This window comes from Chanos chanos, chromosome 7, assembly GCF_902362185.1.
Source record: "Chanos chanos chromosome 7, fChaCha1.1, whole genome shotgun sequence".
In the NCBI taxonomy this organism is placed as follows: Eukaryota; Metazoa; Chordata; class Actinopteri; order Gonorynchiformes; family Chanidae; genus Chanos; species Chanos chanos.
In genome coordinates this window covers 30,745,490-30,769,874 of record NC_044501.1, presented here as the reverse complement: position 1 = coordinate 30,769,874, position 24,385 = coordinate 30,745,490, and the positions used below count along the sequence as shown (strand labels likewise).

At 41.4% G+C, this 24,385-nt stretch overlaps 1 protein-coding gene across 20 annotated transcripts in view; it reads left to right on the top strand.

Moving 5' to 3' along the window:
- Nucleotides 1-614: 614 nt before the first annotated feature.
- Nucleotides 615-24,385, top strand: part of camk2d1 (calcium/calmodulin-dependent protein kinase (CaM kinase) II delta 1) — a 67,680-nt gene continuing 43,909 nt past the window's right edge. For all 20 annotated transcript variants that reach the window (XM_030780431.1, XM_030780424.1, XM_030780419.1 and 17 more), the window contains exons 1-2: nt 615-676; nt 1,420-1,514. In XM_030780431.1, the coding sequence (XP_030636291.1) occupies nt 615-676; nt 1,420-1,514 (157 nt within the window). The remainder of the gene's footprint in view (nt 677-1,419; nt 1,515-24,385) is intronic.

Below are 24,385 nucleotides of genomic sequence, written 5' to 3'. Positions count from 1 at the left end.
CTGTGTCCTGTTAACCTAAATAAATGAGCAACTAGGTTAATTAGTCTGCTTCTAGACCTGAGCACGGGAATGTCATGTGCATTTGAGAAGATTACTTGTTTAAGAGGATAACTGATTGCATCCAATTATCGAGGGTGACAGTGTCCTTTTACTTCGGATACAGAGTTTTGTCTGCTATTGTCAATTTCATATCTTTCAGAGTTCAACGATATGAGCGTACGCAGGTGCACAGATTTCATTTTACACGGGAAACCCCGAAGTTTGCAGTCATGATTGACACTCGCAGCCAGGGGGAAGCGTTGTACCGCTTTCAGCAACGTGTCTAAAACCAGGAAGCGGGCAGTAAGATTACCATTGCATCCAAACTGTAACGTCAGTTGAGACGCAGAACAGAAGCTTTCAACTTCTCTGTCAACCGTCAGCGTCCCGACAGTACAACAGCAGTCACCAGATTCCGGGAGCAGGAATTATAGTTTGTAGACTGGACTTTAACTCCCTCTTTGTGTTTTGTGCATTGTTTCATTTCGTCTAAAGGATACTGAAGCTCGAGAGAGGAAGAGGTCGCCTCTTAAGATTCACTTTTTCGCTCATATTGTCTTCCCGTCTCCCTCACCATGGCTTCTACAACCTGTACCAGGTTCACCGACGAGTATCAGTTGTATGAGGAGCTGGGAAAGTGAGTTTATTTTTAGCTCTTAAATTTGTTATGCAGCCTAAATGTTGACGCAGATTTTTACAATAGCCAATTAACTGACATATAGTCAATGGAATCCACCGTCGCGGCTACCTGTTACCTGTCCACAAAGTAGCTGCCTCTCCGCTGAATTTCTCAACGGTGTTACTACTGCAGAGGATAGCATTAAAATTCTACGGTTTTACAGATACATGCGACGCTTTCAGTTAGACTACTGTATTTTTAAGAGAGACCCCATTTTTACTGGGGTTTTAAGCTTTGGAATTCCCCTAATGTTTAGCCCCAAGTCTTGCAAGGATTTGAAAAAAATGCGGTGGACTGTGTGGTGGAGTTTTTCAACCTGTACTGGCGGTGTAGATTGAAATTATGTTTCAAAGTCTAATGTTTGTAGCATTTTTTCCGGTAATTGATATGAGATGAAATCCAGATGTTCATTTGCGTGTTCAATACCACACCCCCGTGCCAGATATTTGTCTCCAAGACTGTCTTCCTGCTTTCGACTGAAACAGCTGACAATGAATGTTGTAAAAAAAATCTTTTCGTTTTATGACCGTAAACAATTAAGTAAAAATATTTACTTTTCTTACATTGCTTACAAGAGCACCAATGCATGTCAGTCAAGCTTCTCTAAACATGCATGTCTTAACATCTATTAATGTCAAATAACAAAGTACTTCTGGTTTCCTAGCGCGTTCGTCTCTGCAGTGTTTTCTTTTGAATTACAGGGGCGCCTTCTCCGTGGTTAGAAGATGTATGAAAATCTCAACTGGTCAAGAGTACGCTGCCAAAATCATCAACACCAAGAAACTCTCTGCCAGGGGTGAGCATTGTGCTTGATGCTGTGTTTTTTGCTTTGAAACGCACAGTGAACCCCACTTTCTCTTCTTACTCAAACTACTCAGAGAACAGTTCATGTGACCCCCTTCTCAGCCCAGTTCAGTTTATTATTTTGCATATAGTTTGACGTTTCAATCCTCTTTCACTGAATATACCTTTGTGTAGAGCTCTGCGGGCATTGTTATAACATATCCTTGGGAATATGTCGGGAAATATCGGCAAAGTCGTTACATGAGCTGCAGTGTCTCTTACACAATGGTTACCAGAGACTCTGAGGCGCCGTTTTGAATTGACAGGACGTTTGCAGCTTGTTTAAATAAGCACTTTCACTATGTTTATGTGTAAATAATGACTAAGAAGGTCGTAGTTCCGCATTTTTCGGGTGATTATAATCGACTAATTTCAAGGATATCTTTTTTTAAAGCACTTCCTCTTTTCTTTTTTTGACAACCAATGATCAACTACTGTACGATACTTCTATAAATAGTAACATGTATTTTGCTTCTTAAATGCTTCTTTGGATAGTAGTGTAGTAGTAATTTGATTGTATTCAGGTTTTAGGCAATCTCTCACTTGAATATTATGCATCAGCGTGTATTAGGTATGAAGGAATCTGTCAAAATATCACACACTGTATTTTGACCGATACAAGCCTCTGGGTCAGCCCACAGATGTGTGCTAAAAAGCAGCACCAGTTCAAGCTGGAAGATTTACAAAAGATTTTCCATATTCTCTAAATGCAGCAAAAATAAAGCTCTAAAACAAAATCAAACAAACAAACCGAAAAAAAGCGCCTCCGTGGAGTCCACATGTAAATGGGAAGCGTTACCACTACACACAAGGCTTGCTCGAGTGACCCACAGCCTAGTGGTGTTAAACCGAGAGGAGTGCGTTTCCTCACCTCTCTCCACTTTTTTTGCGGTTCTGTTGAGGGTCAGTCTGTCAACGGCATAATGGGCTCCACAACCCGGAAGCCACTTGCCCTTTCATGCCCCGCCCTGCTTTCAGAGGCAGCTGTCTTGTTCTGTTGTGTGTGAGTGTGTGTGTGTGTGCGCGCGTGTTTTTTGTGCGTGCATTTGTGTGTATGCATGCATGTGCGTTTGTGTGTGTGTGTGTGTGCATGTGAATATGTGTGTGTGTGTGTGCGTCTGTGTGTGTGGCAGATGCGTAGGATGAGAGTGTTTGTCTCTGCGGGCAAGGCCTTTAGATACGCATGGAATTCGAATTGGGCCGATGAGAGATACACAGAGAGAAAACGAAAAAAAAAAAAAAGAAAAGAAAAGAGGGAGGGGGTGGCTCTCATTGGTAAGGGGAGGGGGATGAGGAGAGGGGGTGTTTTACACCCACGTATGGTAAGAGCTGGCTAGATCCATCAGTGATGCGTAGGAAGGTGAGAGCGATGGATAGAGAGAGTGGGAGAGGTGAAGAATGAGAGAGGCGAGTTTTTCTGAACTCTGTTTGCTGTCGAGAGGTTTTCAGGAGGAAACAGAGTCAGTGACCGAAGGGGAGAGGAAGAGGATGGATGCTTAGCAGGGATACAACAGCCTGAAGCTTATATTTATGAGCAATTTTTAAGAGTGTGAAGAAGTATTGATTTCAGATTCACCATGCTGTGTTAGTTAATTGCATCAGATCTCATCAAGTAACACCAGTGTGCTACGTTATTGATGGCTTCTGGGCAGTAGGCATTGAATAGTGTTTCTCCTATCATTCCCCAAGCTTCCGTGTCCGCCAGCATCTGAGAACACAGGTATTTCTGAAGGACAGGTGGAAAGCTAAAAGATAAATGATGTGTGACTACTCTCTCTCTCTCTCTCTCTCTCTCTCTCCCTCCCGCCCTCTGTCTGTGTATGTGTGTGTATGTGTGCGCGCGTGTGTGTGCGGGTGTGTGAGAGACAGAGAAAAAGCTCAAACGCGTGAGACAGATTGAAACGGAGAGATTGAACGGGCCCGTGCAAAAGAGAGCTCATCTTTTTTTATCACCTGGTAAAGGTCAGAAGAAGGGATTCCCTCCTTCCCTCCGTTCATACATCCCCTGCCCTGACAAAAAACATGTATTGCTCTGTAACATCCCAAGGGGTTTATGGGTAACACACCTGGTTCATGACAGTTTACTCAGGCTATTCTTCCCATGCTGTGTTCCTCTCAGCAGTACACATAAAGCATATCAATGAATGGGGTAATACACCATGTTATGCTTGGATTGAATTTGTTAGAGGACAGCTTGATAGAATATTTGTGTGGAAATGAGCATTAGATGCCTCAGTGAAAAAAATGCTGGTATGATAAATTTTTCAGTTTACCATGGAGATGCTTAAAAGCCCATAAAGAGCGTTTGTCACCGATAAAGTCGAATGCGTAAAAGGCAACGTTTCAAATGTGTGGAATTTCAAGGTCATTTCCATGCCTGTGGGAATTTAGAAAACAGGTCATCACCTGAAAAAAAAAAAAAAAGATGTTTGAATTGAAAGCACTGGCTAACGTTTGCGTTCTTTTTCCTGGGGCTAAATTCCCTCACTCACCCAGACACCCCCCACCCCCCCTCTGTATGCTCAGATGTGTCTTTAAAGGAACATTTCCTCTCCTCCCCCCGCGGTGTGTGTCGGTGTGTGTGTGTTCACTGATTTTTTTATTCGTGTGATCAGTGAAGTGACTTGATTTGATTGGCTGCCATCAAACTCAGAGAAATAATCTTGGAATTTATATGCCTATCTTGGCTTCTCATAAGGAACCGCACCGCCATGCGAGAGATATTGTTTATCAAACGTGTTGTATGCATTATTGATGCCTTTGAATTTCATATTATTACAAATGTAGGCCACTACTCACTGTCTCTAGAGAAGTTCAACCCCCCCCCCCCCTCGTTTATGTGCATATCTGATTTGTTGTGTGTTTTCTGTTGGGTTGAGCATTTATCCTAACCTGGGTAAAGAACAGTGACCTTCCCTCTCCAGTCGAGGATGAGAGCCGTTAAAAAGCAAGCAGACTAGGCTTAACTAGATCAGAAGCTAGTGAGGAACCTAAGCTGACACATGGATAAGATCCAAAGCAGTTCTTAACCCTGATCACTGAGTTCAAAAGTGACTCGAAATAAGGCTTTCAGCATCTCATTTGAATGTGCTTAACCCAAACAAAAACTCTCAAGCTATTTTGAATACATCTGACAACAGGTAGCGTAATGTCTCATGCTCCCATGGTGCCTTTTAGGAAATGGCGGAATGCTATGATAGCAGGCTAAAGACGGTCAGAAGTGGTTTGGCTCAGTTTACACATAGGAAAAGGAAGGGCAGGTTCTGGGAATGTTTGTGTGGTGGGAATGGTTTGGCTCTTATGGAAACATCTGAGAAGGTTCTGTGCTGCAACTAAACATAGTTTTTTTAGAATGAAATGCTCTTGAATTAATTGTCAGCATGCTATAAACGACAGGAATCACATCCGTCTACGTACCGGGTCGTGCGCACATTAGTAAAAGTGTTATGTAGGCTTTTACACATGCTTTATTAATGCTTTATGAATATTTAACCTTTGCTCTGTGTAGCACTTAGCATGCTGCGCGACCTGCAGAGAAAGATCTGGATGGCGTTTTGAGTGACCGTCCCAGCGCTAGGATGACAAGAGGCTAATTAGCCCACTGTTAGCATTAGGTAAAGGGATTCAGATATGCCAGCTGTCTTGTTAGCAGGGGCACTAAACAGCAGCTAAAAAGCATGATATTCCTTTTGTTACAGTAAATACAGTGGTGTCATATTTGAGTCTTTGATTCTCTTGAACAAAACCGGACAGCACGTGATTATTTCAAACAAATGTTCAGTGCTCTTAAAATGAAAACAGTTGACTCTGTACACATTACATTCCTTGTCAGATTCGTTACGCCATGTATCCATTGCTGTTCATTGGCATCCTTGAAATAGATTACTGTTTTACCATTGAGTTAAATTACAAGCCGAACCGGAAAAAGTCAAGGTTGCCTCTGTGAGACTTCCCTTTTTGCAGGTGTGTGTGTGTGTGTGTGCGTGCACGCATGTGTGTGTGTGTGCATCTTTCTCTTTCTTCGTCTCTTCCCTGGCAAGAGATCGAGTCAGATTCACAGAGTGCATGTCATCAGGGATGAACAGATGGACGGATGGAGGTTGTTTTTCTTTTTTTCTTTTTTTTCATCCCTTGCTGATTTTTTTTTCTCTCTCTCTCTCTGTTTATATCTCACTTTCTGTAAATCTGAATGGATTGCTTGCAAAGCCACCCCAGCCCCCCCACTCCCTTTTGCATGTAGCCTTTCCGTCAATCAGGGAAGGAACACGTGTGTATGTTTATCTGCATGTGTTTGTCTAGATAGCTACATATGCTCTGATGGTATTTTTGCACATACTCTTGTTTATCTCAAGGCAGTGCTGGATTTTTTTCATGGTAATGCATTGCGATTTTTTTTTTTTTTTTTTGCGTGCATGCATGCATGCATGAACTACACTCGGTCACACATGACTGTAAAAGAACCAATCACACGTGAACTGTGTCCTTGTCACTTTAATGTGTGTATCTTTGAGGGCTCTCTTTACTAATGCCTCGTAAAAGGCGGGGTAAGGGGGGGTGGGGGGGGTAAGCACATGTGGGTCAGGGGCATTAATGCTGCCACAGCTGCAGTCAGCCAAGCCTGTACCACTGAAGTCTGATACTGGGTGGTGGGAGGACCCTATACCAGAAGCTGTGTGAAGGGAAGGGGCTTGAGAAAAATCTTGTCCAAGCTTTATGGGCCCAGTGGCTCCTGGTTTGAAGGAAAGGTTACGCACGGGACATGAGATCCTTGCAGTCTTTGCCTGTCACGAATGATTTGATGGGAACGTGAACTGTTAGGTCGTCCATGTTCTCTCCAGGCCACGTTTGGACTGATGTATCCTGTTTGACTCTATTTTGTGCATGTGTGTGTGTGTGTGTGAATGTGGTTGTCTATCTGTCACACTGGTTAAGACTAGTGTCAAAAGGGTTTAAATGTATCTGAGGTGGATTATTACTTTATGGCGATACATTTGTGTGTGGGACATGCAACACACATATACCAATTAGCAGCCAGAGAGTTACATAACCAACAGTCTTTGATTAGCCCGTCAGAGAGGAACCCTCAGTGCACATGTGTATGGTCAGAGAGAGAGAGAGAGAAAAACCTTGCAACACGCTGTGGATCTGGCTTTCATCTCCCAATCAAAATGTCTCTGAAACGTTCCTGTGACGTCAGAGCAACGTTGTCAAAGCGTTGTGCATGCATTCGACGAGGTTACATCTACCCCAGGGCCTCCCTTACTGAGCACAACATTGGCTTGCTAAAAATAACTGATTTAAGGAGAGAATGAGAGATAGTGATAGAAAGAGAGAGTGTGAGACAGAGAGAGTGAGTGAGACAGAAATAATGATCTGTCTGAGTTTAAAATCATTTCTGTGTTTTTGTCTCTACGATTTCTGCCTTATTATGCTATTATGTGGGACCACTATACAAAGAATGTAACCCATTCAGAAGCAACAAGCAGTTAGCCCACCGTGATAAAAATGAATGTGGTCTGTGGTAGTTTGCGTAGCTTGAACAAAACCGAGCTAGAAGAGGTTAGCAGAGAAAGTTACATTGTGGTTTAGTTCTGGAAGATTCTACCGTTTGCCACGAACACATTGCGACAGTGAAAGAATGTCAGTGGAGTATCAGTTTCACTCCCTTTTTTTTTTTTTGTTCCTTTAACGGCGGATCTTTGCCATTGATTTCACGTCATTAATTTCTCAATGAAATGAATGCATGTCCTTAAGGGAATCGACAAGTCTGGCCTTGTTATCATTGCTACTTACTTTTTGCTGAGCTGCTGTCATCAATATTAATAACATACTCGCGTGTCTTTAGCCTTCACAGAGGAAAAAAAAAAAAACATTTTCACTGACGCCCATCCTCTGCACACAGTTGCTTAGATAAAACAACTTCACTTGTGAAAAGAAAATACTTTTTTGTATTCCTCTTTGATTGTGCTCGAGTGTTGTGTGTAATTATTATGTTATTACAATGTATGGACATCAACCTGTAATTTCTTTAACTGTTAGAGGGTAGTACTTAAGCCATTTTCAAGGTTTTATTTGTTGCATAACGATTTTGCGTGTATACCTGAATTAGAATAATAATGTAAAGTATTTATCACAAGAAATGACACAACAGAAATAACAGTTTCATTCTTTCACTCTCCTACGTATGTTATGTTTTCTCCATTAACATTCTTTCCACTTGTTGGTTTTTCTGGATGATAGGAGTGGAGCTTTTGTTTGCACGGGTTTTCATTGCCAGGTATCTGGAGTCTATTTCTGGCCTCTGACTTAGGCTCCCCTGAGTTCGTCACTCACTCAGTTTGGCACACAAGGAGATGCCTTGCTTATGTAATCGCAGACTTTCTCCCAACTCGAAAAAAAAAAAAAAAATTGAACACAGCACAAATGTTTAGACCTTCTTTGAATGGACCAGATGAGCCTTTTCTTTCATGAGTCCAAGGTACTGTCCAAATACACTAAATTTCTTTAGTTTGACAGTTTGGAATAGTTGCCTGAATGTGTCAATGCATGATGCTTCGAAATGTGTTTTGTCACGATCTGTTTTATTAATCAAGAGAATACTGGCGGTGAAATGACTCAATAGGGTTTTTTTTTTTTTTTTTCGCTCTCTCTTTTTATCTCTCATTGCTTATCAGTCAGTCCTGTTCTGTTTAATCGTTTTTTTTTTTTTTTCAACGCCAGTGAGGGGAAAACCAGAGGGGTCTCCTGAGCTTCAGTCTTCCATCCTGATTTAGACAAGTAGGCCAGGGGCTGTGATGAGCTCCAGCTCCTTTAATTAGAGCCTCTTTGTCTGAGGAAGTGAGAAAGCGTCAATCAACAGTGGCCCTTCACTCTTAATAAACCATGGCCTCCTCTTGTCAAGGGCAACAGGCTTTCCTTCTCAGGCAAAGGCAAAGAGGCCAGAGTGTGTCTGGAGGGATGGGTTTATAATAAAAAAAAAAACACTGTCTAAGTAACTGGTTAATTGGTTGTATGTATATTAGGGTATTGATTAGAGCCTAAAAGGCAGACTAGGATTGTACAAATAGGGCCCAAACTGTTTCAGGGTTGTCAGTCATTTGATGGTAAGCAATAGCAAGGTGCATACATCCATGTATGCTTTCCTCTTTAAGTTCCAATGATTGATTTATGACCAATGTCATTCATTAGAACAATCCCGTGATAGGTTATGACTGGTCATGAAACAACAAGTTTAATGCAGCAGACGGAAGTGTTTGCTGAAAATGTGTAACAATAATACAAACCATGCAATTATATTCTTAGCGAAGAACCGCACCAGTGATTTCCGCTGTCACAAGCTTTCTCTGTAATCATGGATACTATCGGATAAAAGAGCACAGCTGTCACACGGCCAGGCCTGTGTCATCCTCAGAGCATTTCTGGTTGTCATGCTGCTGGACACGACAGTTCCATGAAAGTTTTATCCATTCTTCATACTGCATTTGTCAGAGAAGATGGCATAAAACCGGGTTGTAGGTACTTTTTTGTAGCGACCGTGTTTTGATCAATTTTATATGAAGTACAGTCCAAAGCATTTCCAAAATACAGCTGTGGCACTGTTGGGCCCCCCCCCCCCTCCCTTTTTTTTTTGGTATTTTTTGTGATAGCTTGTGTACTGAGCCCTGTCTATGGCCAGGGTAGACTTAATCAACATCGTTATCAAATATAGGCTAGTTCATAGGGATAGTGTAGATCTTGGATGGAGGGTTAATTGCAGACGTTGGTATGCAGTGGGTAAGACATTTTCATACGTCTTGCGATTTTTAGCTGACATAAATGCAGCGCAATACTAGTCTCACCATCGTATGTGAAGACACACGAAACCGCTAATAAACTCTCCTTTGTATACTTTGATTGGCATTATAACAATTAGAACCATTGTCACAACATTCAGTGAGAAAGCATGAAGATGTACTTGATGTTAGCCTGCTAGGTTAACACATTACGCAATATTTACGACTGTAATGTAAGGTATTGGTGACCAATGTGTGTATAAGCAAGTCACTGATAAGCTTACGTTAACTTATGTAAGAGGTTTACTCATTTCATTAGAATTGGATCATTTGGTCGTTGGCCCAATTTAATAATTTATGACTTGACATTCCTGTTTTGGTAAATACACAAATTATTACTCAGTGATAAACTCTCTGTTAAAAATAAAAAAAGTAAGCTCCTCTATTCTGCTTTCCTATTATTTCCTCCTACACTGTGTATGTTTCTAGCCAATCCTCTGTCAGATCCCTTACCCCCCTGTCAGCCTGCTCCAGGTCCCCAGCAGACATTAACAGTCATGTTTCCCAACACAGAAACTGTGTCTCCCCCTCCTTGCGTTTCTCCACCCTACTCATGTATTCAAGAGAATGTCTCTGGTGCCACATAGAGGGGTATTCTCTCTAGTATTATCTCCTCAATTTGTCCCTTTAGAGACTTCTGTGTGTTTGTGTGTGTGTGTGTGTGTGCGCGCGTGTGTGTGTGTGTGTGCGCGTGTGCGTGTGTGTGTGCGCGTGTGTGTGTGTGTGTGCATGCGCGTGTGTGTGCGTGCATGCGTGTGCGTGCGTCTGTTTTGATGGTGAGGATGTAGCTGTCAGCTGATGTGTGTAATCTGTGTTAATGCCAATTTGTCTTTTTGCACGTGTGGTGGATTTTTTTTTTACTCTTTTTTTCTTTTTTCTTTTTTTATGCTGTGGAGAGGCACATGAGTTTACCGACCCAGATCACTTACATAACATCCAGTACACCAAATGGCCATAAATAGCTTCCCAGAGAATGGCTTATTTCTGTTCTGATAAAGACACAGTTAAAAATGACATAATTAAGAATTTAAACCTCATAAGCTGTCTGGCAACAGTTGTGCTTCGATAGAATCTAAGGCATATGAGTTCAAACTTAAATTTCTAATAATGAAATGCTTCAGCGGCTATGGAAGGGGCTACCGCAAGAAATTCACCGGAGGTTTGATAAAACATGAGCAAAAGCAGCAGCATTGAGAGGCTGTGAGATGTAATGACTTTAAAAGTTAATTTATAAAAAGCAAGCAAAGCAGATGCGTTCTGTCCGCCATGATTTGTCCCACAGGAATTACCCCAACTTCCGCTGCGTAACATTTGGTTCTCAAAGCTGTCAAAATGTGGGCTGGTTCTCAAAAGGTACCAAGGCAGATCTCGCTCCGCCACCGGCACTGGCACTGGCACCATCCTGGTGAAAAAGAGATTTAAGAGGTGAAAACAAAAACCGGCTGGACCCTGGCCCTCCAGGACCAGATTTTGACACCCCTGAGTTTAGCTCTGCTGGAAAAGGCAAGCAGAGCTCATGGCTGTATCTCACTTACTCATTGTGGACACACATTTCACTGCAGCTGAAGCAACCGTGGTGTCAGTCAAATCGAGAGCTTGCTGTGTCCCACTCATCTTTTCACTGGCAGGCAAGATTACATCGCAGCCGTCTGTTAAAATGAATTTATGCCATCGACGTGCCTTATCGAGCTAAAGGCATGGATATCACATAAGTATGGTTAACCGTTTGCCTACAGAAAATAGTTTTAACCCACAAACACCCCCCAAAAAAACATTATTTCAAAAGGAATGAAAGAATAAAAAACACACTGAGGGAGACTGAATCCTTTGACTGAAATGTTTCTGAAATAAATCTTAAACATTAAATCATACATGATTGAGTAAACAAAAAGTCAAATTTTATGTTTTAAAGTCAGAATTCCTAGAACAGAAAAGTAGAACCTTCACTAGAAAACAAATTTGTAAATATTGACACAGGGAAGTGGTACAGGCATTAAATTCAGCCGTTCTATCTCGTAATCCCCATCTGTTTAGTCACAACAAAGAGCTACGAATATTTGCTCCAAATACTACATGACACGAACATAAGGTCAGCGAGCAGAAGTTCCCCTTCCGTGATGACTTTGGAAGCATGTTTCCCCAACCTTAATCTCAACTTTACCCTCACTGTGAGAAGAACAATCCAAAGTGGTCAAACAGAGGAAAGAGGGGGGTGGGGGTGGGGGTGGTTGCTTCCATCAGAACACTTCTAGACACGCTGGCATTTGTAATGATACCTGCCTTGCAAGTCCCATTACGTAGCAGATACCCAATTAGAATGCTATTCCGCGCTGCTTTGTCTGCCTCAATGGAACTTCAGAGGAACAAGATAAAACGGCTGTCTCCTCTGATAATAGCACCTGTCTGGACATCTCTCTCAGGAGGAGATGGAGAGCAGAGAGAAAGAGAGCCAACATGATAGAACGAGACAGAAGGAGGAAGAACAAGAGAAAGGGAAGCTTCAGATGACCTTTTTTTGCACCTCCAGCTAACTCTCTCTCTCTCTCTCTCTCTCTCTCTCTCTCTTTCTCGTTCACGCTTTCCCTCACCCTTGTCATTTTTTGCTTGCACGAACATGTTCTCTGTCAGTAGGGTCAAGCAAATAAGCATTCCACGTCCCTGCATAGCTTCTCCAGACAGTAAATTGCCCTGAAACCATTACAAGATCTAGTTGAATATTGCTGTCTCTTGCTGTAATACAACAGAGAGGACTAGATGTGAAACTGAATGTGTTCTTGATGAGGTTTAGTTTGAAGCCTGGCGTCGATAAGGCTTGTTTTCAGCCTTTGCTTTTGGGAAATGAGACGGTTCTGTTGCTTAGCAGACGTAGTTGACAGCAAGAGGTTAGGAACGTAAGTTTTTTGGTTTGATATTTTTTACAGTCAAAGACCACAAGAGGGTATGAGGTATTTTAAAAGCCATGAGCTCAAGTGAGCCGATCCTTCCTCATTCACATTCCTCATAAGATGAGAAAATTTAATTTCGTTTACACTTTTATGCATGTACAGAAAGAAAACGCAAAAATGATTGAAGCAAAATTTCTGGAAAATGCTTTCTAAAGTGTCGCTTGAGAACCTCTCACAAATGTTGAGCTGGGTTTGGATCTGGTGAATGATTTGGCAGCAACAGCGTATGGTCTACATCGCTTCCATGCTCATCAGACCGTTGACTAGCCAGTCCTACTTTGTGATTTGGGGAACTGTCATCCAAGAGGAGTCAACTTCAATTAGTTTAGTAAAGCTTCTTTGCAGGATGAAGGCAGTCACTCAGAATGGCTATATATTTATTGGTGTTTGTTTACCTCACCCTGTTAGGGCTTGAGAGGACAAAAAAACATGCTGGGGAAATGCACTTCAGTGCACTGGAGGAAGCAAGCATTCAAGTGTTTCTGTCATTTTGGCAGCTACCTGAACTACACTGAGGCATTCCTGTGGGAGACTGTGTGTAGTTATGAATAGTTTAACGTTAACATGAATAGGCTACTTGCCAGGATTGTCGTAGTAACTTTCTCCTTGCCTTCCCCAGATGCATTCAAGACTCAAAACGCCCCTGTACTGTTCAAAATGCGGTTTGATTCATAGAGCTTTTTTTTTTTCTTTTCTTTTCTTTTCTTTTCTTTTCTTTTCTTTTCTTTTCTTTTCTTTTCAAATGACTGTTTGAAGAATTGTCATGTGGATGAAGCTGCGGAGGGTAAACGATGTAGAACAACATTTTTGTGGCTCTGTCTGATGACTTTTAAGCAATGTTACCTTTTTGATGTCCTCGTAGCATTCCTTTTTTAAACTTCCTCAAACTCACAACCGTTTTCCGGTGCTCGGCGTCACACAGAATACAGTAGAGGTTTTCTCTCACTTACTACTGACTCACATGATCCTGTTAACCATTAGAGTTGGCTGCCATATCACACCAAAGGACTCCACCACCAAGCACTGTCCATAGCCTATGCATCATCTCACCTATCACACCTACCTCTCCTTATCTCAGGGAAGCCACATTCAACAGCTGGAATCCGTGCACGTGGGATGTGGTTTTTGATATTGCGATGTACTTTTGCTCTCCCACTGCGATTCTGCCTCCACTCTCCTCTGAGTTATGTTGAATACCGATGATGTCGGAGGTATATTTAGACGACGCCGTCGCACCCTCATTTGTCTTACTCTTATCCTGTCTGGACTGCTTGGTCATTCCCTCTCTTAGCTCATAGATCTCCCTAAGGATCCGAGTAGAGAAATCCAATGAAGGTCCACTATAGTTACAGATAAACAGGGCTAATATTACTGGTCATTTCTAGATGGACTAATGGAGGTTTTATGTTATGTATTCCTGTTTGTGATCATTGAATTAAAAACACGAGTTGATGCATCGTACACATTGAATGTTTCTTTTCGCAAATCTGTCCTGAAATATTATTTCTGCATTCATAGAGGCCCCTGGTGGCATTCTTCTTTGGTTTGGCAAAGAACTGATCAGCTGGTGAAGCGGTGAAACTTAGTCATTTGACCAAGAGGCTCTGACTTCAGCTTGTATGGCCCAGTTTTTGCATGGAGTGTATGGATCATATGCCAAATCCTAACCCTGTCATACTTCTGTTGAACAGAAGTAGCTGACTCAGGCATGTGTAATTCCCTCGGGCTGGCTGTAACATGCTGCAAGCAGACTTGGCCTTCTGTGTGTTTGTGGAAAGTATTCAGTTGAACTTTTAACACGTGTTTTTTTTTTCTGTCCTTTTTTTTTTTTTTTAAAGTTACGACATCCAATACATACAAATATCTTCATAGTCCAATATCTTCATGATTATATTTGATGTTATTTGGTTCTTTTTGTCCTTATGCAGTTTTTTTTTGTTTCTTCTTTCAAACGCTCTTCTTTCCCGATGGTCATTCATTCATGCACAACTTTTTCGTTTCTTCTGTGGCCAAACTAATTGAAGGTAAAAGCAACTGAGCTGTGTTGTGGTACCACTGAACAGATGGCAGCTGGAAGGGCCAAATACACTGACTCACACACCACTTCTCCTAATGACTGCAGTCACACTTTCAATTTCTTTTTCTCTCACGTCTCTAACTGTTTCTAAACTGAACTCGGCTAACCTGTATTATGGCAGAGAGTTTTCGCTAAGTGGGAAAAAAGTAACGTTGTCGTGCTTTATCGTCAAGCCGAATGGGTTAAACTTGCCCAGATGAGGTTCACAGTTTTCATTTTAATTGGAAATCTCATTACAGCGGCCTACTGTTGTCACAGCAAAAGAGCATATTCTGACAGACCAATTAAACGCCGCTTTTGTAACTCAGAATAACTCTGGGGTTTTTTTTGCAGTTATTTTAGTCGCATTGTCGTCAAAAAGGTGCAGTAACCTCCTATGGAAAAGGAGAGCTCAATAATGTATTAGCAAAAGACTTTGAACAGTGACCAGTAGACATATGTGGACTATAATCATCTTTTTCTTTTTTTTTTTTTGACTCTGCCACGTCCTCAAAATGAAAGTTCTGTTCTTCATGCAAATTCGATATTTCAATGTGGTTTGAGATACGTGTGAATTGCATGGCTTACGTGAATGGAAATCTGAATTTTGAATATATAGAAAAGCAGCAACATCAACCACAAAACAACAATAATGATGATAAAAAAGAGCCCTTTTGCTATAGAAAACTCCTGTCGTGGATATCCAGCATTTTGACCCCGTTAACTTATTGTAGATTCCAACTAGTCATGAATCATTCATGTCGGCTTAAAAACTGTGTATGACAGCTGTTTGAGCTGTTATGTAAATAAAGCATATGATAAGCTTGGCGTTATAGAAAAGATGTTGAAGGATATTGGGCTTCAGTTGCCCAATGAGAGTCACATGCATTGAAGCATCTCTCGTACAGGTTCCCAACTGTCGGAGTCCTTTGTTGAGTCTGGACCTTTATTTTTCACTTGATCTCCTTCGGGCAAAGCATGTCAAGGACATTAATTGCTTTATATTTTCTGGAACAGTTGAAATCAGAAGGCTCTTGTTGAGGATGAAGGGGTGGAAAGAAGAGGTCAACTGGTTTGGGGGGGGGGGGGGGGGGGGGGTGGGTTAGTGAGAAGGGAACTGCCTGGGCTAGGTTCCTGTACAGTCGATTTTGGGCTTTGCACCAGTGCTCTTTCTCTTAGACAATAGGATGTTTCAGTGCTTGGATACAATCTGTAAACCAATGGATTGTCCAGGCAACCATTACCACAACCCTCGTGATACAGTACACAACAAATTTGGTATTTGTTTAGATAGAAATACAAGCTGGACTTTGGAACAGTCTTTGGTGTTTGTGTGTGTGTGTGTGTGTGTGTGTGTGTGTGTGTGTGTGTGTGTGTGTGTGCACATGTGTATAACTGGTTCAGATAAACGGTTTGATTTATGGACTGTTTTCACGGGGTGAAAAATGGTCGGCACCAATTGCCTTCATCTTATCAGCACAGGAGAAACTGAGGAAGTTTCTTTACTTGATGACTCATTTGCACACAGAGCGAGACTCAGGAGTTCGTCCAAGTGATTGACTCACAGTAGAATGACTGATCAGCGTCATGTGGACCTTTTGTCTGTTTTCACTTTGCGAGGTCATTCTCTGCTGTATTGACAAGCAGCGTGACCTTTACCGCATGACGAATATTTGATTTGGTAGTACTCTGCCACATACTTGCGGTGATAATATCGTACTTTTAATCAATCAGTCATTTTGTTGGGTGTTCTAACAGTCCTATAGATTACACATGGGCTGATATAGAAGTTTACTGTGTGTGTTTGTGATTACTGTGTGTTTGAGAGAGTGGCTCAGAGACTTTTTTTTTTCTTTCTCTCTGTCTTTTTTGTCCTCGCTTGTTTTTCCAGATGCAACTTTTGAATATAGTTCATGTAGAGCATGTTCGTGACATTTAGCTGGCAGCATTGTTAGTGAGCTGTTTAGCCTTCAGTGTGTAAAAGCTCTTAAGGCAGAAACAAATCAGCCCGGGTGACTTTGCACCAGTATAACATTCAGCGGAGCATTCTATCCGTGAAACTATTTCTGCCATTTCATTCTCCACTTACGCCAGCATCGCTTTCAATTTTCACTCATATTATCTCTCCGAACGACAGCTTTGGACTTTATCCCATTTCGAAGGGTCAGGAGCCATTCTCCTTGATCATTTTTAAGGTCGTGTCTTCTGCATATCTACGGACTCCCTCCGTCTCTTTGTAATTGAATCACTTTAAGTCTTTCTCCATTCTTCTCACCTCTCCCTCATTTACTGTCATTCTCATTGAGACGGGAGCAGTGATATCGGCCTTGTGGCAGCCTAATCATCTAGGTCTGATTAGGGAAAGACTCTTTAGATAGATTGGCAGCAGGCCCAGGCACAGAGAGGGAGGAGGGGTGTGGAATGGGTGTATGTAGGTGTGAATCGCTAACATTTTGTAAGAATGTATGAAGGTGGGCATATAGGAGTGCTAAGTATTGTGTGATAAAAATTTCACAGTGCTGGATTAGGTACAGGATTTTTAAGAAAAACAAACCTTTCTCCAAGGTGTTTTAGGCAGTCTGTCACCTCCCTCCCCTTCTCTTACACACACAAACAAACACACACACATACACACACACACAAACACACAAAGGCACCTGTCACCTCGGTCCCTGTTGGCTTTTGCTCTCTGTGGAGCCCCTGTTGAGATGTTTGCTGTGAAGCAGAAGTGCTTGCCAAGCCTAAGTGATCTTAATGACCACACTGTTTGACTAGATCTTTCTGACACCTTTCTTAAACCTGTGACTGATTTTCCCAAGACACACTTTCTCTCCGACTCACTCTCACATTTCTCCTTCTCCCTGCACCTCCTCTCTGTCTCTCTTTCTCTCTCTCTCTCCCTCCCTCCCTCCCTCTCTGTTATTCTCTCTCTCTCTCTGTCTCTCTCTCTCTCTCTCTCTCTCACATGCTGTCTTCACCCTTTTTGTTTTGTTGAAATACATTGTCTGAAAGTGTTTACATGTTTGTTTGATGTTCTCAGGGTGTCTTTGACAGGTGAGTGGGTCAATTCATTCAGTAGCATTTTCCCTCTTTCCTCTCTTTCCCATTCCGTCTCAAACTCTCAAACTGAAAATATCTGAAACTTGTTTTTCAGTACCCAAATGTGCTTTTACTTGCTGTGACAGCTGATCCAATCATTCATGTGGTGACAGTTTCTTCGTTCCTGAGGCTCAGAACATTCCAGAACTTCTGGTTTGTAGACCCAGTGCACAAAAAAAAAAGAAAATGAGAGTTACTAGGCCGCCACTGAACGAAAGCACTCAGTGCTCGAAGCACGTAAGCTGAATTCCTAATTCTGCTTGTAGACACAGGAAACATTTTCCCTCCTCTGCCTCCAGGCACACTGTAGGTCTATGGTGTCTGATTGGTGGGCATACAAAACACATCCTTTAACTGGTACAAAATTGCTGCTGGCAAGGTAGAGTTCTGGTGTCATCAACAAGTAGAGTGTTTCTTTGAAATTGTCAAGGATATAGAAGAAAGTCCAGGGCTGCCTGCCATTTTTAGCCACATTGTTTACACCTGTTAGCTATTGCAATATGTATGTTAAGACGAGTACAGGCTTGTAGAGAAGAGAAGGTTGGGGTTGGAGATGTCTCAAATCCGTCAAAGTAGATTTTCTCCTCAAATCCTATTCTTTCTCCTCAAATCATTTTCTGTGTGCTTTTTTCACTACAACCTGCAAAACACCCACATCTTTTCTCCAGTTCCACACAAAAAGTTCTTCCTAGAATTCAGCCACACATAAAAAAAACCTATTTTGAATTCTCTCAGTGGTGCGTGTATTAAGTGTGTGGTAAGCGTGGTTAGTCAGACAGGTATACCATTTAGGTCTGAATCAGTGTTACGTAAGTGCTTTTTATCTGTGACCTAAGACTGGCGTGTCCTCGGGCCGATGGAGAGCCCCCGCCGTGTTGAAAAAGAGCACAATGATTGAACTCCCACCTCGCCTCTCGACTGGAGTTCATCAAAGAGCTGGGGCGTTGACAGAGGGAGAGAGAGACAGACAGAGAGAGAGAGACGGGGGAGGAGGAGGTTGAAGAGGAATAGGGGAGTAGGGAGACCTGGGCGAGCAGCAGTGAGGCTAATCCGACAGGTAGCTGTCCCTTGCGGTTGTCATGGAGACCGTGTTCCGCCAAGAGGTCAGGATGATGTCATCCCAGTCCCCCACCCCCCACGAGCCTCAAACTCAACCAGCTAATTCTGTTTAACCTTCCGTCAAAACAGTGATTTGCTCAGGAGGCAGTTAACTTGGTGTGTGTCATGGCACGCATCCACATATGATGTCATTGTTAATGAAAAAAAGTAGTGTCAACTCACTCTGTTTATCCAGAGAGGGCCAACTAGCCATGAGGACAGTTGAGACCAAACTAGCATGACTTTTTTGACCAAACTAGCATGAAGTCTCAAAAAAAAACCCACATCTTCTGACAAGAAACAAACCTGAGTGTTCCTCTCAGTGTTGATGTTAAATATTCAATTGAAGCAACTCAAGCAGCAATCTATGCCTGTCGTTAGAATCACTGAATCAAACAATACTGTAAAATTATATGACGCATTTCAACTGAAGTTGTGTAGGAGTAACATTTCTTACACTGCGCCAGCCAGTTTTTATGTTCCAGCACATTCCTCCTCAGATTCTACAGTGCTTGGAAACATCACACACACACACACACACTCCCACACACACAAACACACAAATACACACACACACAAAATAAACAAATGCGTGAAACCTAGGCAAGGGTATTTTGACCCTCTTCCCAGTTATCTTTTCTTATCACTTGTTCTTTGTGTCTCTCTCCCCCCCCCCCCCTCCCCCCTCTCCCTTTCTGAATCTGACATAACTTTGGGTTTGTCATCCAGCTATTCAAATAGCCTCTGTGAAAAAAACAATGTTTAAGATGAGTGTTGCGCTCATTTGAATAAGGGCTGGCGTTATCAGATGAAATTTGCATGTTGCAGACGTGGGGGAGGCAGCCAAAAATAGCTGGTTTTTTTTTTTTTTTTTCTTTTTAAAAACGGGCCCAACACGAAACATAAACAGGAGGCAGATGCATGACCGATAGAGTGGCAAAGACCTCAGGGATCCACTGTCAAACCCTCAGTGAACACCAGCCAGCTGAGTCTACTTTAGAAAGGGAGGGGTGTGTGTGTTTGTGTGTGTGTGAGTGAGTGAGAGTGTGTGTGGGGGGGGGGGGGGGGGGGGGTACAAAACGCTCCAAAGTACACTTTTCCTCTGAGGTAATGTAAGCTATTATCTCTGTAAGGTTTTGCAGTGAAAACAACATTTCGGTGTTTAAACCCATAAACAGTTACTCACCCAGGCTGTCCGATAATCATCTAGGTTGTATTCTGCTGTTACTAAACTCGCATGAGAAAAGCTACGCTGAGGTAGTTATATTCTTTGATATAGCCATAATAACCATAACACATCCTCACTATACAGTACTATACAGTCATAAAGTATTATGATTATCCACTGCAAGTTTGCTCTGACTGAATGTTAAGATGCTGTTAGGTTGTAACTCAGCCTTAGAGATGGGAATCATTGGTTATCTTTATGTGCTGTGCCCTGACAAAGAAACACAGTATGATATCTGAGGTCTTTTTTATTTTTTGGAGTCAACAAGCACCTTACATCACACCTAAAACAAATATGTAGGTGTAAGTACTTGAAAGATTAAGTCCTGCCTCGTTGCTCTTCGGGACTCTTTTTTCATTGATCTCGCTCTCTTAGCCACCAGGCTTAATTGATTAGGTAAGTAAAACCTTGATGAAGTGTCTGTAAAACATTCACGTGATACTTGTGTCTCACTGCCTCAGTGAGGTCCTGTTAGCGACTTTGCATTCCTTGTAGAACCGATAATGATATATTGGCCGATATACTTTTTTTTCCCCCGAAACACATAACATATACAAAGATTTTCCCTAACATTTATGTGTAGGTATTTAAGAGTCCTTAGAAAGATAACATGACATAATGCAGTTTAAAAATAAACTTGTTTTATTGTCATAAATAGTACTTTGAACAAAGTTTCAACAAAATATATTAAAGTTTTGATAAATAATGCAGTAATCTGATACACTGACCTAGAGTAAATACTGCTGTAGAATGCTTCTTATAGTACATGACTGTCTGCAACTAGGACTTGCGACTTTGGGATCTCAAACTACACTTTCGAAAGAGAAGCTGGATAACTTTGCTTGGCTATCACTAAGCCATGTTGAGATGTCTCCTCTGGTTTAATAATTTCCAATGTACCGACTGTAACTACAGACATGCAAGATGCAGATATATTTACCATTGCTTCATTTAAGCAGAATAAGTTAAACGCTTTAGTTTAACTGCTCATTAACGTTAGCAGTATTCCACCGATAAACATGGCATTAGCTAGCTTTGTTTGTAACGTAATTTAGCAACGGAGAGTGTTAGAAGCTGCTGTAAGCGATGTTGCTAGAGAATTTTTAGAAGTGACGAGGGAGAAATGATAGGACAGTTGTTTGTTTACTCGCTAAAACTGCCACACTGTTTCATAAAAAAAACCTACAGTCAATTTTGTCATCAGCGCCTACACCACTCTACTGTAACTTTCACGTTACTGCAGCAAAACCAGGCATGGCTGACATGAATGTCATAACATGGTTGAAGGATCCATCTGTAATATTTACATAGAATATATTGGTAAGACTTGTTTAACGGCAATATTATAATATGATGGTAACAAATACTCCTACTGGATGCTAAAGTATTCTTGATCGTTAATGGTCCATAGCACACGCAGAAAGAGTTTGTCAGCGCAGTCTCAGGGTGTGTGAAGTATGCCCTCCTACAAGACAGTCATGTTTGCCTCTGCCACACCAAATAAATACTTTGAGTTGTAGCAGGTCGTGGTTTGGAATTAATCTAGGTACATATTGTACAAAACAAGACACCATCTTCCGTCTCTCAGGTACTTTTTTAATTGTAATTTATCGGCCATTACAAACAGCGATACCAATTTATCTGCAATTAGCTCAAATTGGCCGATAATATCGACATGTCGATTCATTGGTCGGCTCTACTAGTAACTAGTAAAGTAACGGAGACATGTTGGGAAATCGGAACCGGAACCATTATTCAAATACTCTGAGTACGTCTTCACCCAACTTTGGCTATTATTAGTTTCAGAATGAAATGTCCTGATGATCCAGCTATGCCCCTAGACTGGAGTGGGGGAAACATCTTAGCGGCGTTATCCAGTACGCGTTGATCAACACAGATTCCCCGCAGTTATGCCTCTGCTCCCGTTGCTAAAGTCGGCTAAGCCAAATCGATGGAGTGTTTCACAGTTTTTCTCAGTCCCGTCTAGACTGCTCTGTTTGAGCAGCTGCTTGCTTACTGCTCGCTCTGTGTGTGTGTGTGTGTGAGTGTGTGTGTAAACTGGCAGGTGGTATTTCATTCTCTTCAAAAAAAAAAAAAAGCTGTCTTTCTTTTTTTTTTTTCCCTTGCCAGTTTTTTTCTCTGTCATCTGTGATTAAAGATATGTAAAACATGTGGAAAAATGTCCATAACTCAGACTCGTGCATACACTTCCTCTTTGTTATCAATAGATGCAATGCTTTACAGATATGTACTCTGTGTGAACTAAAGTTGTGTGGAAAGTTTTTTCACCAAGCCCCAATTTTGAACTGTGCCTTTTGACCATCAGTAATCAAAAAAAGTCATTAATTAGGGATATAACTGCTGTTTCACTGCACATGGGCCTAATTCCTGTCCAAGAACTGTAACTGCACATATTAATGAAATCATCTACTCATAGATAATATTGTAGCCCAATTATCCAATCAGTTGCCTGGGTTTAATAATATTATTAATAATAATAATAAAAAGACCTGTTTGACAGGGAATGTTTTTAATGAATCACTCTTAATGCTGATATACAGTCCCCATGGGAGTACAGTCTGTTTCTGACAACCCAAAGTTATTTGGACACATAATTAATCAAATCGATTTTTAATGATCTCTTAAGAGCTCACTCTTCCCAACAGAGCAGAGATAATGCACTTAGGGCCTCTTATTTGAAGAGTAATGTGGAAGAGAACACAGGGGCAAATGGAAACATATTACCCTGCCTGATAGCTCATGTCTTCTTTGTGCATGGTCTCAGATGCCAAGTGTGAAATTTCATTCTGGTCTAGATATGAGCTTGTTTCGACAGGGCAGGTCCCCACTGGAAACCAGGGGAGGGAAATGTTTACACTTCTACGAGTGTGTCCTTTGAGTGTGCTTTTTGTAACAATATTTGACGTTTGAGGAGAAGCGAGAGGTGCTTTATTAGAATAACAGACAGCCCTCAGGTCCTAGATAGTTTGAATTAACCCGACAGAGCTGTGTGCTTTGTTTGTTTTGTTTTTTTAATTGTTTGTCATACCTCAGGAACACTGAGGCTTATTACACAACCTTCTGCTTTCAATCCATCATTACATTTCATGTCATGAAACAGTGGTTAACAAAACGTTAACCAATTGTTTAAATAAGTGACACTTAAGGAATTAATGTAGAATGAACCTTTGGCCTAACCAGACCACAGTATCCACATTAAACGGTTTGTAATTGTACCAATTTGCAGTGTTTAAAGTACAAGTAACACACGACGGCTGAGGTCATATCTGCTATGACACGGGACACGCTGGAGTAACAGTGACAATTTTTGAAAAATAACAAATGTTATACAAAACTGCACTGAAAATCCAATAAGAGGGATTTTTATGACATTAAGAGGACAATGCAACAACTGTCCAACAGATAATAACTGCCTTTTAAGGACACCTCAAAGTGTGTGTGTGTGTGTGTGTGTGTGCGTGTGTGTGTGCGTGTGTGTGTGTGTGTGTGTGTGTGTACATATATGTGTGTATGTCATATTACTGCATTGGGAGGTTTGAAAAAAGAGGATGTGACTGTTGACACACACACACACACACAGGGGTTAGAGTGTAGACATTTTTACACAGCATATGGTATCTCTTACTGACAGATGCTGTGTCAACAACTGTAGCTAGGTATGCCATCTATTGTCTAAGCCAAAGATAAAAGTGCCAAATACAAAGAGCTTTGAAAATAAAAAAACTAAAAAAAAAAAAAAAACTAAAAAAAAAAAAAAGAGAGAGAGAGGTTGACCAGTAAGTAGTGTTTGTAACAGCTGTGTGTGTGTGTGTTTTTACATTGTTACATTGTATGTTCCCACCAATCTGGTAACACTGAAGTTGAAAAGACAGCTATTTATTTCAGAAGCTTGAGGGATGTGTCTGTGTGTGTGTGTGTGTGTGTGTGTGTGTGTGTGTGTGTGTGTGTGTGTGTGTTTTTTTTTACATTGTTACATTGTATGTTCCCACCAACCTGATGACACTGAAGTTGAGAAGAGTCTAAGCTTTTAGTGTCATTAGCTAACACAAACTGACATTCTTGTCATTTCAACAGGCTTACTGTGCTAGCAGAATGCAAGGGTGATTAAGCTAGCCTGTCAGTGCTACTTGTGAAAGGTCAGGTTTACAAAGTGTAATTGGAAATGAGTAGAGATAGAGTGAATGTGTGAATTAAGAATAAGAGACGAAGATGTAGAAGAAATTTGTTCCTTAGTCAATCATTTGTCAAAAAGAAAGCCTTCAGTCTATGCACTGGAAGATCTAGTAGCATAGACTGCCCATGTGCCTGTGTTATCCTCTGCGAGACAGGAATGCTCAAGCTAAAATTCTGCGTGTTTGTGTGTGTAGTCTTAAATATAAATATGTAAATGTGCCTGGCACGAAGCACCCAATTATACAGTTTCAAAAGTGTTTCTTTCTCTGTTCAATAGGGAGAGGCAGAGAAATTGAAGGTTGAGAGAGAGAGAGAGAGAGAGAGAGAGAGAGAGAGAGAGAGAGAGAGAGAGAGAGAAAGAGAAAGTATAGT